The sequence below is a fragment of the Primulina tabacum genome, chromosome 6 (genome assembly GCF_025594145.1).
Source record: "Primulina tabacum isolate GXHZ01 chromosome 6, ASM2559414v2, whole genome shotgun sequence".
Taxonomy (NCBI): Eukaryota; Viridiplantae; Streptophyta; class Magnoliopsida; order Lamiales; family Gesneriaceae; genus Primulina; species Primulina tabacum.
Genome location: NC_134555.1, coordinates 6,098,159 through 6,115,172, shown reverse-complemented (window position 1 = coordinate 6,115,172; position 17,014 = coordinate 6,098,159). Strand labels below are relative to the sequence as shown.

Genomic DNA, 17,014 nt, shown 5'->3' with positions numbered 1-17,014 from the left:
ATTTGAGTATTAAATATTTCAGATATATCACTAATATATTATTTCCGAGTATCCGAACATGTATAATAAATTTGGTATCGATTACATGTTTTTTCATATGAAAATTCAGTACAAAAATATTGAAAATCTAGAATTGATATATGATATTTCAATATTAAATGTTTCAGATTTGATATTAGTATATGTTTTTTGAGTTCCGAAATATGTATAAAAAATGGTATTAAGAACGTATGTTTTCTCATATTGAAATTGGTACGAAACATTAAAAATATCGTATTAATATATGATATTTTAATATAAACTACTTCAGATCAGGTACTAATAATTGATATTTGAACACACACAAAAAAGCATAGAAAATATTGATATTAATATAGTTGATTCAATTTTTTTTAAAAAAAAAATTTATCTTTTGTTCCAGATCTAAAACAATTTGTTCTGCAATATAATATATATTCCAGCTTTTCAATTATTGTACCGAATTTTATTCGAAATAATTGTGAGATCAAATAGTGCATAAGAGAAAAAGTTTCGATCTGAAATAGATTTGACATATGATTAACTATGATATTAAATATTTAAAGTAAAGTGTCTATTTTTTAACCACTAAACATTTATTAAGATAGATAGATACATATCAAAATCTTTTAAAAGACACAACCAATCATCCATGTTCAACATCACTCACAATCGCATTAAAAAGATTATCGATTATCTCCTCGTATTGGAAAAAAGAGGATCAACATTCAATAATTTCTCAATTATTTTTTTTTATTTTTGATGTATATGTTGTCCAAATCTAATGATATTTATCTTCCTGTGCCCATGATTAGATTTGCTCAATTTTCGTCTTTAGTCACTTATGTGTTAACAATATAAATGATTTTGTGTACTCAGAAAATAAGTAAAAGAATAAATTGATTGAATCATCTATCTATATTTTAATTCTTGATTTCTTAATGGTGTAGAGAAAAATTTTGGTTTACATCGAACGTGATTGAATCATCTATCTATTTTTAATTCTTGATTTCTTAATGGAGTTGAGAAAAATTTTGGGTTATATCGAACGTGTAGTGTTCTATCAAAAGTTTTAGTTGGTGGTAATGGTGTAACTCAAATATTTTAAATTGTAGAGTAGCTCAAGCATGGCGTTTCGTTTGTTCTGTCCAGCTAAGACAATTATTGCACATGACAATCTTCCTCCAAATAATTGCACTTCTTGCAATCAATGAAAATCGAATCCGTCGCCTTGAATTTGATATCAATTGTTGGAACGAGTGTTTGTCATTTTTTAACCAAAAGGTATAGTTCATGGTAACGGTGCAGCTCAAATCTGTTGAATCATATAATACTTTAAACATCACGATTTGATTACTCTGTTTATATGAAACAACTATTGCACTGAATTATCAACATTTTGAAATAAATAATTGAACTGCCTAATTATTGAACTAAAATCGACTAAAAATTGACAACTGAACCACCAAACAAACGGAAAAAGATATTATGTTTTCCCTTCTTCGCCGATTTTATATTTCGACATCTTTTTGTTTTTTATTATGCATGGCAATCCATTAATGTTTTCCCTTTTTTTTTACAATAGCCATTAATTATTTTGGTCTCAGGATATTAATTTTTCATGTTCCTAAAAAAGATATTAATTTAATTTATCAAGTTTTCCTTTTTAAATTTTATTTGTGTGAAAGTTTTATGAATAATAAATTGTTTTCTCACATAACTTGAAAAATTATCTTATTTATAATATTTTTGGTATATACGTACAAGTTTTTGGTGCTTCTTCGTCATGGTAAGACTGCTCCTTCTCCTTCATCTTCTCGTTCACTATCCGTCGAACCTCATATATATCAACAAGATGAGTTGATCAAGAGGCCGATTTCTCAAACCACCACACCATCTCTAATTTCTAATGTCGGAAGTCTCCCCAATTTGATTTTCATTAACTATTCTTCGAGTGACAATTATATATTCGTCTTAGATCTGGTCCCATGAACATTGCCAATGATGATACTCGAGAAAATTGGATAGAGTTCGGGTTGATTCTCGAGGCAAGGATTTATCTTTGGGAGTTGTTCCTGAGATGGGATGATAAGGCTCCCAGATATGGATTTAACAGCAACCAAGCTTTAATAACGGAGCTCCTCGAGTTAGAATTTTAGCATCAACTCCAACACAAACTTAACAACAAACTCGTGAATGGTACACCATAAGAGTTTTTTGGCGTGACTACTCTGACGCTCAAGTCGATATCGCGCTCACGAGAAAGGAAAACTCTCAATATATAAGTACACATATAATGCAATATAAACTAAATGAATCGAATGAATACATTAATCTGGGTATTTATAGAAGGAAATAAATGATGGTCTCGGTCCCATAACTCGAAAGTTTGATGTGATAGACATCGGACGATGCCTACATTAAATGCTTTCCTTAAATGTCCAATTAAATGTCTCTTTAAATACCACATTAAAAGCTATACTTTGTACTATAGACAAGGAGATATATCATATCACTAGCTTTTCCATGTTAACTTTAGCACATTTGTCTCATGATTTCAAATAAGTTGAGCCCTACAATGTCGTCCAATCTTTCCCCCGATTATCCTAATAAAGTCCTTACCCTTGAGACAAAGACCCCTACTTGGACCTAGTTCCCGTCTTTTGGCTTTATCCTAGCATTATCCCCGACCACTAAACTTCTCAGCTCTTGTCCGAGCTCGCCAACTTCTTGAACTCGGGTCTTTTGCCCAAGAGTTTGCCTCCAAGATGCTGTCAGTAGCATTAATATTCACTAAGCACGACAATCTATATTGTGAACCCAACTTCTACTGTCATAGCATCAGAATGAAATTACTCTCCTATGACTCGATCACCAAATATCCAAACTCATCCCTTCATCTCGACTTACAGATTGTTCGATCTCCTCCTTAGACATCAATTACCTCGATTACCTTGTTAATTATCCCCAATAACTTGGTCTAGGTCCTAGTGGAGCCTGAGAACTACCAAGAACATCATAACATAACTTTCCAATAGAGCGCCTAACAACCGAATGGGCAAGGCAACCGAGGAACCTAGAACTAAGCCATGTTGGGGAACAGATATTGTCCACCCATTTTGACCCTATTTGCATATTTTTGAGTGTTTTGTTTCCTTAATATTTTCTCTTGCTATTAGTTATCTAATTTGAACTAATTCAACTTCACGAACCTTTTTATATAGGACATTTCCATTGTTCAGACTTTTGCCAAACACACTTCAAGGCCCCCGGCCACAAATGTCTACTCAGGAAGAAAAACTGACGGGATGTCTGTGTCAGAGGCACCAAATAAGGCAACACTAGAAATAGAGATGGGCTTTAGTTTTAAATAACAAAGTCCGGTCCATTCCACTTGAACCAACCTTTTGTCTTAGCCACGGGTGTATCTCTACATAACCCAAACTATGAATGTCAGGGTGTCACTAAGGCTTATAAACGAACCCAGCCGGTTATTGAATTTTTCCATCTGGTTCGATAATATTTGATTCATTTTGAAGTTATCAAACTCGAACACGATAAAAAAAAAATTCGAGACAAACTCAAGTCAAAATTATTATGTTAGATAATTCGTGAACCGTAATATTTTATTAAAATAATATAATTATTATATATTAAATATATATATATACATTTCAATCTTTTTGGAAATCTGGAGCATTCAAACTGTCGTTCGTTTGAACATTTCAATCCGAACTTAAACAAAAAGATCTTTAAATTTTTCGAGCTTCGAATCAAGCTTGAACTCAAATATACTCAATTCAAACATTAAATTTTTACTAAATTTGATCATGTTTGGTTCGTTTGCACCCTTAGTGTTATATAGATATCTATTTTTTAATCCGTAAATAAAAATTGTACTAGTCAATATTATTCAGAATACAAGTTCACTACAGAATACAAGTTCACTAGACTTGTATTATGTCTCCTGATTTCCCTAAAAATATTGGCAAAAACTTGTGTGAGACGGTCTCACGGGTCGTATTTTGTGAGACGAATCTCTTATTTGGGTTATCCATGAAAAAATATTACTTTTTATGCTAAGAGTAGTACTTTTTATTGTGAATATCGGTAGGGTTGACCCGTCTCACAATAAAGATTCGTGAGATCGTATCACAAGAGACTTATTTAAAAATATTTTATCGCATGAAGAAATAAAATGTTAACACACTGAAAGTAATGTAATTTAATTCCAAAAAAGATTACATTTAAATCTGCAGGCGAATTTTCTAACATATTTGCATTCGTGCTGACCAAGTGCGGTAGACAGTGGCATAAATTACTGAAGTACGGCCTTCATGCGACCTAAAGGTTTTTATAGTTTAAAAATTGATTCCATTTCAATATATTAGTATATATAATACAATAGATTAGATGCTCTATTTTTCGAAGATGAAATTATATGCATTTCGATCCATTGTTGTATGGATGTTATTGCCAGATATATAGTTTACTATATATATATTTTTATCTATCTACGAAATTTTTAATTTCACCTACAAGAAAATGAGTAGATATATTATGATACATTCTTACAGATTTACATTCGCATGACGGATTGACTCGATTCATCCAGTAAGACATGTGTCTTATAGAATTAATCGGTTTACTCGACCCTACCCCTGCTGGCAGTGCCCGCAAGGGTCGATCCAACGGCTCGGATTTTTCCGAGTCAATTTTTTTTTTTTGTTTTACATGGAGGTGAGCCCGGATCGCTCATGTGGTGAAACAATCCGAATTAACATGGGACACGGTCTTACGAGAGTATTTGTTAAAAAAATAATTATAAAACCATGCCTTTATTAGTTTCAGCAACACAGAGAAAAATCTAACTGCAAAGACAGGGAAACCGTCTCTCCTCAGATACTACAAAAATCTATGGTCACACACTGAGTTTTATCTCTCTTGCTGATTTATTTATTACTCGCGAAATGGCATCTGCCGCTTTGTGCAGAGGTCTCATTGCCCGTCGCCTCCTTAATTCTTCTTCGCCATCTCGTTTCCAAAAATCCCAATTCTTTACCTCTCTTATTGGCGTGAGTTCTGTAATTTTTGTATATTTTTCTTTATGTTTGTTGTAGTTGATTTTGTTACTGGTGCCAGTTTGACGATGAATTTGCACTTTTTCCATGGCGGCAATTTGGTTTTCTTGCGAATTCTCTTTGAAAGGATTGTTGCTTATCATAAAGAATGTATAGGTTTTGATGAGAAAATCCCTCGTCTTTTGCTGCGTAGTTCATGGATCGTGTGATGTTTAAACTTTAGGGATGGTGGTATAACTTGTCCCAAAATGATGAATAGCTCAAGGTTTTACTTCCAAGGGAAAGGGATGACAATTTATTAGATATGTTATGTTGCTTTTTTGTCCTATATGAATTTATTTTTCTTATGGATTTCCTAAAAGGATTGTGCTTTATATCCTGATTGAAAACCTTATTCATTGGGAATATGGGTTTTCCGGTTGGAGCAAGTACATAATTTTAATTCCTGTACGGAATAATAGTGAATGAATCAATATAACCCTTTGTTCCCGTATAAAGAGTTATTATACTGTTATATGCTATTCAATTGTGAATCTATGATGATTAAAGCTCTCTGTGTAATTCTTGACTTAGAGAAAATTTGTGTAGATGCTTCCCTAATATTTTACCCTCAAAATTTTTAATGAGAGCTTTACCCTACAGCGTTGCATTTCAATCCAATTTAAAATATCTGAAATTTTCTTCATTTGGAGTCATTTATTGCAGTTAATTCTCCTCTGTGTAAATTTTGTGAATTATCATCTAGTTCTTGACGGGTGATAGATTGATTATCCCTTCATGCAGAAGAAACCATCTCAACCACAGTTATTTTTCCCCCATTTGGCATATAAGAACCCCGTCTCCATTTCTCGTAGCATGTCTTCAGCTGCGGTGGCATCTCAATCTTCATTCTCCATGCAGTCCTTGTCAACTAATGAGCCTGTTATGTCAGTTGAGTGGCTCCATGCCAACATTCGAGAAGTTGATTGGAAGGTTTAAGCTATTGCGTTTTTAGTGTGTTTTTCATTGTACTAAAGTCATATAAATTATCGTGAATGTTTGTTCATTAAATTCGTTTTAGGATGTATGGAACATTTTCCTTTTACATCTTGGATTGTCTTTATTAGAATTAAGTCTCAAAGATGATTTCTTTTCATGATTGTATAGTAACATAGTTATTTTTACGATTCATTTAGGCAAGGAATCAGCTTAGAGTGGATACAAAAATGGTTCTAAGATTTTGTGAAGAGAGTTTTGGAAATTTCGGTCTCAGAATAAAACAAGGTTTACCTTCATAAATCTTCTGAGTTGCAATAACTCATATTTTTGGTCATCTATGTCGAGACTCGGAAGCACTTGTGCAAGTTTCAAAAGGAGCTTTTGTAAAACTCTATAATAGAGTTATGATTCTTGGCAGTTAGTGGACCATAAAGTTATTTCATCTTTAAATTGCGAGGTATGAAATAATATGGTAATAATAATAATAATAATAATAATAACTAAGGCAGAGATATTGATTCATAGAGGTCTAAAGCCCAAAACACCTATGTCCCCTCTTATTCCATTTGGAAGGAACTCATCAGTCTTCTTCGAACAATACTAGAATGGTCTAAGACCACTTGGGGATCTTTCAGCCGAGCTCTCAATAGTGAAAAACAAACGAAATTATATGAACAACGCTTATATGTTATGTCTAATCGCGTAACTGTTTACTTGGACCTGTTTATAAAACAAATGTTTGAAAGTATGATTCAGGACCAATTTAAGTTGTTGCTAGGATCAAGCTTTTATCAATAGGCCAACAGTTATAGTTGTTAGCTAAAGCGTAACTTTATTTCCTTATATTTGTGGCAGTGCAGAGCCCATACTAAGCGACTAGTAGGACATGAGGGGCTGCACCGATGTGGGTGCCAATGGGCTGGGTTGTTAGGCCCATGAATTCGAGAGGGGTTTTGGGGTCGTGCCTCACTGCTGGTATTGTATCAGACCCTCGAGATCAGTCTTACCATTTTCATGCAGCTAGTGTTGTCCCCTACAGAAACAGTCTTCCTCATTAAGATCTGACGTCTCTCTTTTACAGTCCACCTAGCCAACCAGATCAAACAGGCGCAACGTCAATAGCATAATGTACGAGAGCATTTCCTAGAAAGTCACTCATCTCAGTACTTCCCTGACATGTGCACACTTAACTCAACAATCCCCCCAATAAGTATATAAATATGCTTCTTGGGATATGTGAATTCATGACCTCTTTCTGATACTGGTTGTTAGGATCAAACATTTATCACTAAGACAAAATGTATTGTTGTAGTCAAAGTGCAACTTTATTTTCTTCACTGCTGGTGCAGTATCAAACCCTCGAAATCAGTCTTACCCTGTCACTAGTGTTGTCCCCAGCAGAGACAGTCTTACATGTTGAGATATGACGTCCCTATTTTACGACTCACCTAGCCAACCGGATCAAACGGCAGCGTCAGTAGCATGACGCACAAGAGTATTTCCCAGGAGGCCAATCATCCTATTATTTCTCTCACCCTTGCACACGTGACCCAACATAAATGTTGTTCAGTCTAGCCTGAGTACACTCGATGTAAGTAGAATGGCAGTGAATATATAGACTTAATGAGTTGTCAAGTCCCAGGAGTCTTGGTGGTTTATGCTTAGGAAACGCTAGAGGCAATCAGCAATAAAAGCCTGACTAATTAATATTTCAGTCGTTTGCAAAGCTTCATAATGCTTAGTATTCATTGGAAAATTTCTTCAAAGATTGGAATTAAAGTATCAATGTCCATCTCAGTATATTCTGTTTGAACTGGGCGAAATTGCTTTGATGTTGTTGTACACCCAAGTAAAAAAAAAGATAGTTGAGATATAACAGTGTTTGAAGGAAGATAGTAGAATAATACCATTACGGCCTTCAGATTGACCTTGGCATATTTTTTCTCATTTCATTATTTTAAAATTTGCACGACTATTATTTTTATAATAAGCAAATATGTGTTGGGCCCTTGCCTATAATAGTTATTCCCATCCTTTTTTGTCGAACTTTAATTCACAACTTTGCTTGAAATGACTGTATCACTCGGCAAGAATCAATGCACTCTAACAATAAAAACAATATTTTTGTACTGTATTTTGGTTGACACACGCCATGGTCCTCACAATAGTATTTTGAATTTTTGCAGGTTTTAGATGCATCCTGGTACATGCCAAATGAACAGAGGAACCCACTTCAAGAATATCAGGTTTTTGTCGATCTTAGATATGTAGTTTTCTTTCAATTTCTAGCTTCTAGATCATAATACAATAGAATATGGCTGGATGAATTAACTTTTAAGAAGTTGTATTCTTGGTTCTTCATTTGCAATCATTTGCTGACATTTTTGTTGACTGGAGGTAGATGGTTACAATTCGTGTCTGGTACTGAACTTTAAACTGTGTAATTCCTTATTAGGTTTTTAATTGTATGTCACCTTTTTGTTTAACAGGTTGCACACATACCTGGTGCGCTTTTCTTTGACGTTGATGGTGTTTCAGATCGTACCTCCAATGTAAGATGCCATGTATTCATTCAGAGAATATCACACTGATTCTGTGGATATTAAATCATTTTTGTGTATGATTATCTGTGGCATAATATATATTTATTTTTCTCACAGTAGAATATATTTTTTGTTACATGTGAGGTTTCAATTATTCTATCCCGTGATATGATACAGTCACACAACCTACAATACAATGATGACTGATGCCATACTGCTGCAAGTGGACCCCTGCATTAGGAGAGTGATCATTTACATACTGTGTCTTATGTGGATGTGAATTGATTAAATTTTTACAATTTCTAAATGGTTTTACAGTTGCCACATATGTTGCCGTCAGAAGAAGCATTTGCAGCTGCTGTTTCTGCACTTGGCATTGAGAATAAAGATGGGCTTGTTGTTTATGATGGAAAGGGAATTTTTAGTGCAGCTCGTGTTTGGTGGTGGGAATTTTTGCTTCACATACAAAACAAACATCGAAGTATAAATTTCAAAATTCTCCTTCATCAAGTTTACAATAATCAGTTTATTTTCATTAATAACAGGATGTTTCGAGTATTTGGGCATGAAAGAATTTGGGTTTTAGATGGAGGTCTACCTAGATGGCGTGCTTTAGGATTTGATGTTGAATCAAGTGCATCGAGTGATGCTATCTTGAAAGCCAGTGCTGCCAGTGAGGCAATAGCGAAAGTGTACCAAGGACAGCGGGTAAGTTGTTTTAACATGACAAATTTTACTTCACTGAATCCTTCTTATGTGTGATTTGGAGTTAGCTTCATGTGAAACTGACTCGTGTGTGGGATATCTTTTATGATAAATGATTATTGATGTCACTTGCTTCAAGAATAGAAAAACACTTGGTTATTTTCAGGTTGAGCCGGTTACCTTCGAAACCAGATTTCAGCCACATCTAGTTTGGGCACTTGAACAGGTTTATTTCTTCCTTGGGTTCTCTAAGTTTGCTGGCAGCTTTATTGGATGCTATGTTTCACCTGATTGTTGTAGCATAGAGTTTGTTCTGTAGAATGACGCCCCACTCTGCCGAGTGATTCTGTTGTATGAGAATTACAAGATCTGGGGTATGGGGTGTGGCTCTGACTGCTATTTTGCTCTCTTTAATGCAGGTTTTTAACCCAACATAATTGAGGGACCCTGATTTCCGATTATAAATGAAGTCCTTAAATAAGTACACTTGCCATAAGTGTTGTATCATCAATGGTCTGTCATCATACAACTCAGAAACACCAAATATCAGTTATATGCAACATAATAATAATAGGCCATGACGCCTCTGGGTCATAAAAGCCAAATCACAAATATGAAACATATCATAATGGTGATATCGAATACTGTAAACAACCCTAGCATAAAAATCACCTCTTATTTAATACGTTGGATCTTCCACAGATAAGATTTCGCATAATAACTGCCGTTTTCAATACCTGCCACGGTGCAATTTCATGCACAATATTTCACATGATACTTGTCGTGTTTAGGGTATATGTGAAATTGCATATTATACACATCTTACATTACTTGCACTTATCAGATATACAGCTTAGCACATGCCATGATGCATGTCCACGGATATCATGTCTGAAATCTTTAATAGTTAGGATTTCACAAGCTACTTTTTTAAAAATCTCTCCATGGAGGATTCCAACATGGATCCTTTGCCAATGATGTTGGAGGATTCAAACATGTTGCCCTTTTCTTTTACAATGTATATATAATTTTATGTTTTCTTCTATTCGTTTATCTCACATCACAATGGTTCTTGATTTTCTCACTACCCTAAAAATAAAGTAGACCTCACAGTATTGTTGGTTCCTTGATTCCTAAAACCAATCTTATATATTTAAAAGAAATATAATTGATCATTAAACTTAATTCCCGTTTTTTCATAATAAAAAATAAGCATTATTCAGTTCAGGCCGTTACATTAAGCATATATTATGTGTCATTGTTTTATGCTATTTTCTTTGGAAGAGTGGCTTTATTTATGTATCTATTGTCAGCATTGTTTGTAAAATAATTATTCCATCTTTTTTTAGGTTTTCATCTGTGATAATTAAAGGCGCTGATTAAATAGAATAAAGGCATTGACTGATGAAAGCAGTGGCTGATCCAGGAATTTAAGTGGGGAACAAAAAAAAAATTTAAACAAAATACAATTGTTAGGTGGATTAAATTATAATTACAAGAAATTACAATTTAGGGGTCAGACACCCCTGCTGGCCCCCCTCCTCCACTGAAGAAGGGCTAAAAGTCCTACCAATCATTTACTTTTCGGATTTCCAGGTGCAGAGAAAATTTCAACTTGTTATATGTATCTGTACGGCTTGACTTGTATTTGTTTTGATGTGTCATACAAATTGGTTCTTGTTTCCACGGCCTCCCCTATTTAGGAGCAGGATGTCCACTCGTTGTGGTGGGATGGGATGGGATGGGATGGGATCATTGGGGACTCACAGTTGTCAGAACTGATTATCTCTGTTATGGTTATTCTCTATCAGATTTAGTTTGACAAATTTATTTTTGTACTTGCTTCAAGACTTCGAGTTACAGTTTCCTTTGTTATCAGGTTCACCGTAACATTGAGGAGCAGACCCATCAGCATTTGGATGCGCGCTCCAAAGCTAGGTAGTTTGATTTTGTACGAAACTTGGTTTTATAAATTTGATGTGATATTTCTTGTTTCTCACGCTCTAGTTCTTTTAGATTAATTCCTCGCCAAATTACCTGTAATCTAGACAAATATTGTATCTTTTGTGTTTAATCAACCTAATGCTAGTTACTCTCATTTAGGTAGCTCTGTATTGGGTTTCTTTTAGTCAGCGCCAAAGATGCAAATATTAATTTGTGATTTGTGTCATGATAGTGTTCTTGACTACTCCTTTGCAAACTTTGAGCGTGTGTTTTTGTTTTGACTCCTCTCAAGTATGGCCAGCAAAATCTCAAAATAGTTTACCAAATTTTAATTGTGCTTCATGATGACTCTCTGTCCTTCAAATTCATACCCAAATGTATTTAGCATTTTTGTTTTCCAATAGGTTTGATGGGGTTGCACCAGAGCCTCGTAAGGGAATAAGAAGCGGCCATGTTCCTGGCAGTAAATGTGTTCCTTTTACCAAGGTAAAGTAGTGATTGCTATTGGATTTTAGGATTTGTTGGAGCTGGTCTTTTAGATTGGGTGCGGCTTCTTGTATGTCTTTTCTATGGGCGTGCTAATGAAATTTCAGAATTTGAGTTCGAGCTCAATTTGAAGCCCAAAGGGTCCAATATTTTGAATTCAAGTTTGGCTCCATGTTAGGTTCATTGGAATTGAACCCTAAATTGAGCTTCTACGAATACTCTTTTTTCTATTAGTTGAAACCTTTCCTTTCAACTTGACTAGGAGTTCGAATGCCTAACCTTTTTGTAGAGTTCAATTTAAAAATAAGTAAATAAACTACTGTAGTTAGCACTAAATATTTACATTAAAGGATACAATACTTTTATCTCTGGGTATATTTTTCTTTCCCAAAATGTAAATTAAAATCACCAACTCTAAGAAACATACTTCCATAACAATGTCCCAACAATATATTGAGAGGGCTTTGTATCAATATTCCATCAAATTCCTCAGGATGTATTCAGTCGATTACAAGCACCATAATTCCAAACTCAGAGTGCAGAAAGCTTACAATGTTCTATCAGCTACTTCTTGACATCTTGATCTGACACAATGGTTCTTGGCTTAAGAGTCTCACAATCTATCTATATGCCTATAAATATACGAGTTTTATTTGTGAGCTTACTATTATGACCTCTTGTTTTGCATTTTGACATAGTTGATGGGATATTTTAATCATTGTCCATGTTAAAGTTAATAGTATTTAATTCATTTTAGTAGTTACTATTCAATTATATTTATGTTGGTAGAAATTGATGTCTTGTGCATATATTTTTGGTTCATGTATTTATTTATATTCTTGTAACCTTTAGTATTACCATTGTATTTTTTTTGCACTTGTTTTACCATTCTTTTTCGCTTTTTAAATTGTTCTCTCCATGCTTTTCTTTTTCTTCTTTGTGACATTCGTTTTCCATGCTTTAGAAAACAATTAAAAAAATACAAAGAAGAAATGTGGTATTTTGTATAAAGAGGCATGTGAACAAATTGTTTTTCATTCTATTATGATGACTTGGTATTTTGAAAGAGGTTTTGCATTCTATTACTGACGAATGTGGTATTTTGTTTCCTTTTTTTCATTTCATTTGTTTACATGCATAATTTGTTTTACCTTTGATGTTTCTTGAAAGCTTGTGATTGATGACACAAATAAATTGAAGTACTTTTATTGTGCTTGACATTCTTGATCCATTTTTACGTAATGTCTCTTTATTGGTTAGTGTACTTCTTTTTATCATTTGAGAAGAACGTAGAATATATACTTATATTAACTCAGTTTTTAGTTTAGTCCCTTAGTTTTGCCTCAATGATGATGTTAAATATGTAGAAATTCACTCTATTATAGTTGATAATGTTCAAGTCATTCTCATTTTTTACCATCTCCTATTATGTTATATTACAATCATACTAATAAAAATCCTTCATGATAGTAAGTGATTCAAGTTTTTTGTCATAGGGCTTGATAGTTATAGCTGTTGATTTACCAAAAATAAAAAAGTAAACAAAATCCATAAATGGTTAAAAGTCAGCAAAAGCACAATTGAATTGAACTAGATAACAATTTTACTGGTTTTATTTTAACAATAATATGCTAATTTTAGTTAATTAAGAAATTTTTTTTTATTATCGCTTATCATTTTGTGTGCTTCATTTAAGTACATTGTGGTCTGGGCCTTGGTAAAATCTATTACTCTATTAATTTATTTTTATTGTTTTCCCTTTATGAATAGTATTTGGCTGAAAAAAAAATCTTTTCTGGTTTGATAAAGTTGTCACGTTGATTGAAAAGTTTGTCATATGAACAGGTAAACATATATATTTATGTTCATGATGTTATTTTATCTATTGTGTTTTGATCAGTTTAGATTGACAAATACTCTTAAACATGATATTATTCAAACGATTTTAAACTAGTATAATTTCGTAATTATGTTTCGATCGTTAGTCAACCACGTGTAACGCTCATGCACTTTCCTAGTCTCTTGAAAAATACAAACCTGCAACATGGGAATCATGGTCTGTGCTTTGATATGGAATGAAGTATGTCATCGTTGAAAACTTGTCCACATCGACAAACACAAGATACCTACCTCAAACTAGACTCAGGTAAGTAAACCCAAGACAATCCAAATTTCACTTGATGTATGTGAAGGTGTACACGGACCATAGCAAGTCTCTAGACTTGGCAGCTGTGATGCCTCATTTCTTGTCTGGCGAAAAGAAAAGTGTACTCAAAATTTCCGAAACCATTACATCGCTCCCTTGTGACCCTCTTATGTGTAGCTCTCGAACTGAAGCCCACGGAGACATAATTGAATTCACTATGAAGGTGGTCCTCGTGCCTATAAAACTTGCCATGAGATCTAATAAGGCATCCTTATTAGACTGTTCCCTTATGTAAAACCTCGATTTTTCTTAATAATATTATAATTTATAGGTTTAAAGTTGAATCATGTATTATGGGCCTAAAACGATTTCTATACTACACCAAAAAAATACTTCTAGAATATTGAATGAAAACCTAGCCAATAATACTAATTAGACCTTCGGTGACTTATTATAGAGTGAATCGGGTCCTTTAATTAAGTTATCTAGTCTTGGACTTTAATCAAGTCGATTCTCTTCAACTCTTTTCCGTAAATTGACTAAAGTTACTTGCTTGGCCTTTTAACTCTTGAATTAGCCGATTAAGAGCCTCTTTGGATTTGGTAACCTTCGCTCTTGTGATTGGAACTCCATTTTCAACTAAAGGATCCCGATTGAGCTTCATAGCTTATTGAGTTGGGCCAAATGCACCACATTTTGAATATAACATTCACAAGCTTTCAAATGGTCAATTTCTGAACTGTCAGCAGTGGTCCGCCACCAAATGGGAGCAATGAATGTGTTGGGAGGTTGTCAAGCTTGCTCCACTGTGATATTGCAGTTTATATGTATAGCTAATTGATTGAGGAAAAAGCTCCTGTTCTGAATTACTTTTGCTCAAATCTTTTTAGTTTAGATTTTGTAGCTTGTGTGAAAGAAAAGAGTAAGGTCCCATCTTTGCTAAGCTGATGAAATAGTTCCAAAACATATTTTGCTTATGGTGTAAATCGGTATACTCTTCATATTGTGCATGATCTCAAAAGAACTAGGGTCATAGTTCTCAAAATAATGCGTACATGTAAAAGTTGAGATTAGTAGTATTTTTTGCTTATGGTCTAGCTAACGCATTTTTCCAATGTGTTCTGCGTGTTTCATGTTAACCTGTTTGCAATTCAGGATAATGATGTTTCAACTCTTGCTAAAAAAAATTGGACTCTTTATCATTCTCATATTTTCCATTTCCCCTTGTTATCACAACAGAATCCACGAAGAGCTTAAATCAGTTTTTCTTCGACATTTTTCACAGATGCTGGACAACTCGCAGATGCTTTTGCCAGCAGATGAGCTCAAGAAAAGATTTGAACAAGAAGGTTAGAAATCATTCTCTATTCCAAGTGAGTTGCTTCAGTATAGTTCACTGGTCACTGATACACTACTGCTACTGATTTATCTATGTGCAGTTACTCAACCAAATTTCAATAGGTTTTAAATAAACAAATAAATAAATTTGACTCTGGCACTTTATCTTTTGCAGGAATCTCATTGGAAAGGCCTGTCCTGACTTCTTGTGGTACTGGTGTTACCGCATGCATTCTTGCACTGGTGATTCCTGCTCTTATCTTTCTTCAGCACCCCCATACCCCAACGGAAAATTAAATGGATACCAATTTTGTCCCCAAGTAGTCGATCTTGTTATTTGCGACAGATACTTTCTCGAGTTTATATAACCTGAGGTAGAGAAATTAACACATGTAGGTTTCATGTTCCAGGGTCTTCATCGACTTGGGAAGGCTGATGTTCCTGTATATGATGGGTCGTGGACGGAATGGGGAGCTAAACCCGATACTCCTGTTGCTACTTCCCAAGAGTAGATGAAAGAAACGATTTAAATGGCCATCAGCTTAATGCACATTTCGAGGGTTGACTGGTTCACGAGTTTAACAGTGATTGTTCTGATGAAAAAAGAAGGTAAAAGTGATTGAAAGCTGAAGAATGGAGTATTTATGTTACGCAGGGAGAAACTTATTTTAGATATACAGAACTGTTCTTTATACTCGAGATTGGCATGATTTGGCCCTTGTGTGGCTGTCCTCCAAATTTTTATTTTTTTATTTTTTATTAGTGGATGGGGTTGCTGTCTGAAAGTGATAATTTATTACATTTATTGAACCATCAAAATTTTCATGGACAAAGTTTTAATAGTCATATCGTTTTATGCAAATTTTAGTAATGAAAGTTTTTTATATAAATATTACTGATTAATCAAAAATTCTAAAATGGATTAAAAAAATCAATTTTTTAGTCAAAAGCTAATAAAAAAATTAATTTTATTTATTAAAAAATTTATTATCACTCTCAGTTCTATGGACCTATAAAATTTTAAGATTTTCATATCATGTAATAATTTAAAAATCTATTATTTAATTTAAATCTTGTAGAATTTTAAGGTTAATAGTCATTAAGTAAAGAGAATAAAGTGAAGTATTTTAAGAAATAAATTGTTTTATAAATTATCTCTGATTTTTTTTATAAATTATAATTTAAGATTTTTATTTTTTTATTATGTTTGTTGTGAGATTATTAAACTATTTAAGAATTAAGCTATGTTACAGTTTTTTTATCATCTTTTATTATTATCGAATATTACAATAATTCATATACATTATAAATTAAAAAGCAAAAAATCAATTTTAGAATTCAAAATTACTATAACATTAATAATTTGTTGTTTTGTTTTCAAACTATTATAAAAAAAGAGTGAATGAGCAATTGTGCAAAAATGAAAAATATGAAGAAGAAGAGAGAAAATGCATATATAGATACATTTTAGATAGAAGAGTGTGAGAGAAATAGATGAGACAAGGGAAACAAAAGAAGAGGCAAGGTGATAGAGATATCTCGTGTATGAGTTAGATGTTTTAAAAATCAATCCAAATATTTGGGTCGAAGCAAAGACAATTTTTTAAAATTTATAGTTGTATCTTAGGCTTTAATATTTGTAAGTTAATAAATTTCATGAATTTATTAAAACTCTATTGAAAATTTGAATATCTCTCAACTTTTGTAAAATTTTAAAAATCAATATTGAATATCACATGAATTTTCAAAACTCTATTAAAATCTATTTTGAATAT

General features: G+C 33.3%; 1 protein-coding gene across 4 annotated transcripts; it reads left to right on the top strand.

The window, feature by feature from the left end:
* The first annotated feature begins 4,872 nt into the window (after positions 1-4,872).
* Positions 4,873-16,080, top strand: LOC142548998 (thiosulfate/3-mercaptopyruvate sulfurtransferase 1, mitochondrial-like). 4 transcript variants are annotated; one of them, XR_012821037.1, is made up of 12 exons: positions 4,873-5,093; positions 5,883-6,071; positions 8,264-8,323; positions 8,567-8,629; positions 8,939-9,063; positions 9,166-9,328; positions 9,492-9,551; positions 11,205-11,263; positions 11,674-11,755; positions 15,187-15,274; positions 15,415-15,482; positions 15,650-16,080. XR_012821037.1 is itself a non-coding variant. In XM_075657702.1 (12 exons), exons 1-12 carry the CDS (start codon positions 4,989-4,991, stop codon positions 15,749-15,751), a joined length of 1,140 nt encoding a protein of 379 aa, XP_075513817.1. In that variant the 5' UTR covers positions 4,873-4,988; the 3' UTR covers positions 15,752-16,075. The 4 variants fall into 4 exon arrangements, 3 of the variants coding, with proteins under 3 accessions (XP_075513817.1, XP_075513819.1, XP_075513818.1); XM_075657702.1 differs by having other exon boundaries at positions 15,187-15,250; positions 15,650-16,075; XM_075657703.1 differs by having other exon boundaries at positions 4,891-5,013; positions 15,187-15,250; positions 15,650-16,075.
* The last annotated feature ends 934 nt before the right edge of the window (positions 16,081-17,014 follow it).

Excerpts from the sequence above, each read along its gene's own strand:
- LOC142548998 (XM_075657702.1), top strand. The coding sequence starts at position 4,989 with ATGGCATCTGCCGCTTTGTGCAGAGGTCTCATTGCCCGTCGCCTCCTT. Across the intron at positions 5,094-5,882 it reads TCTTTACCTCTCTTATTGGC|AAGAAACCATCTCAACCACA; the intron begins GTGAGTTCTGTA and ends CCCTTCATGCAG. Across the intron at positions 9,064-9,165 it reads AGTGCAGCTCGTGTTTGGTG|GATGTTTCGAGTATTTGGGC; the intron begins GTGGGAATTTTT and ends CATTAATAACAG.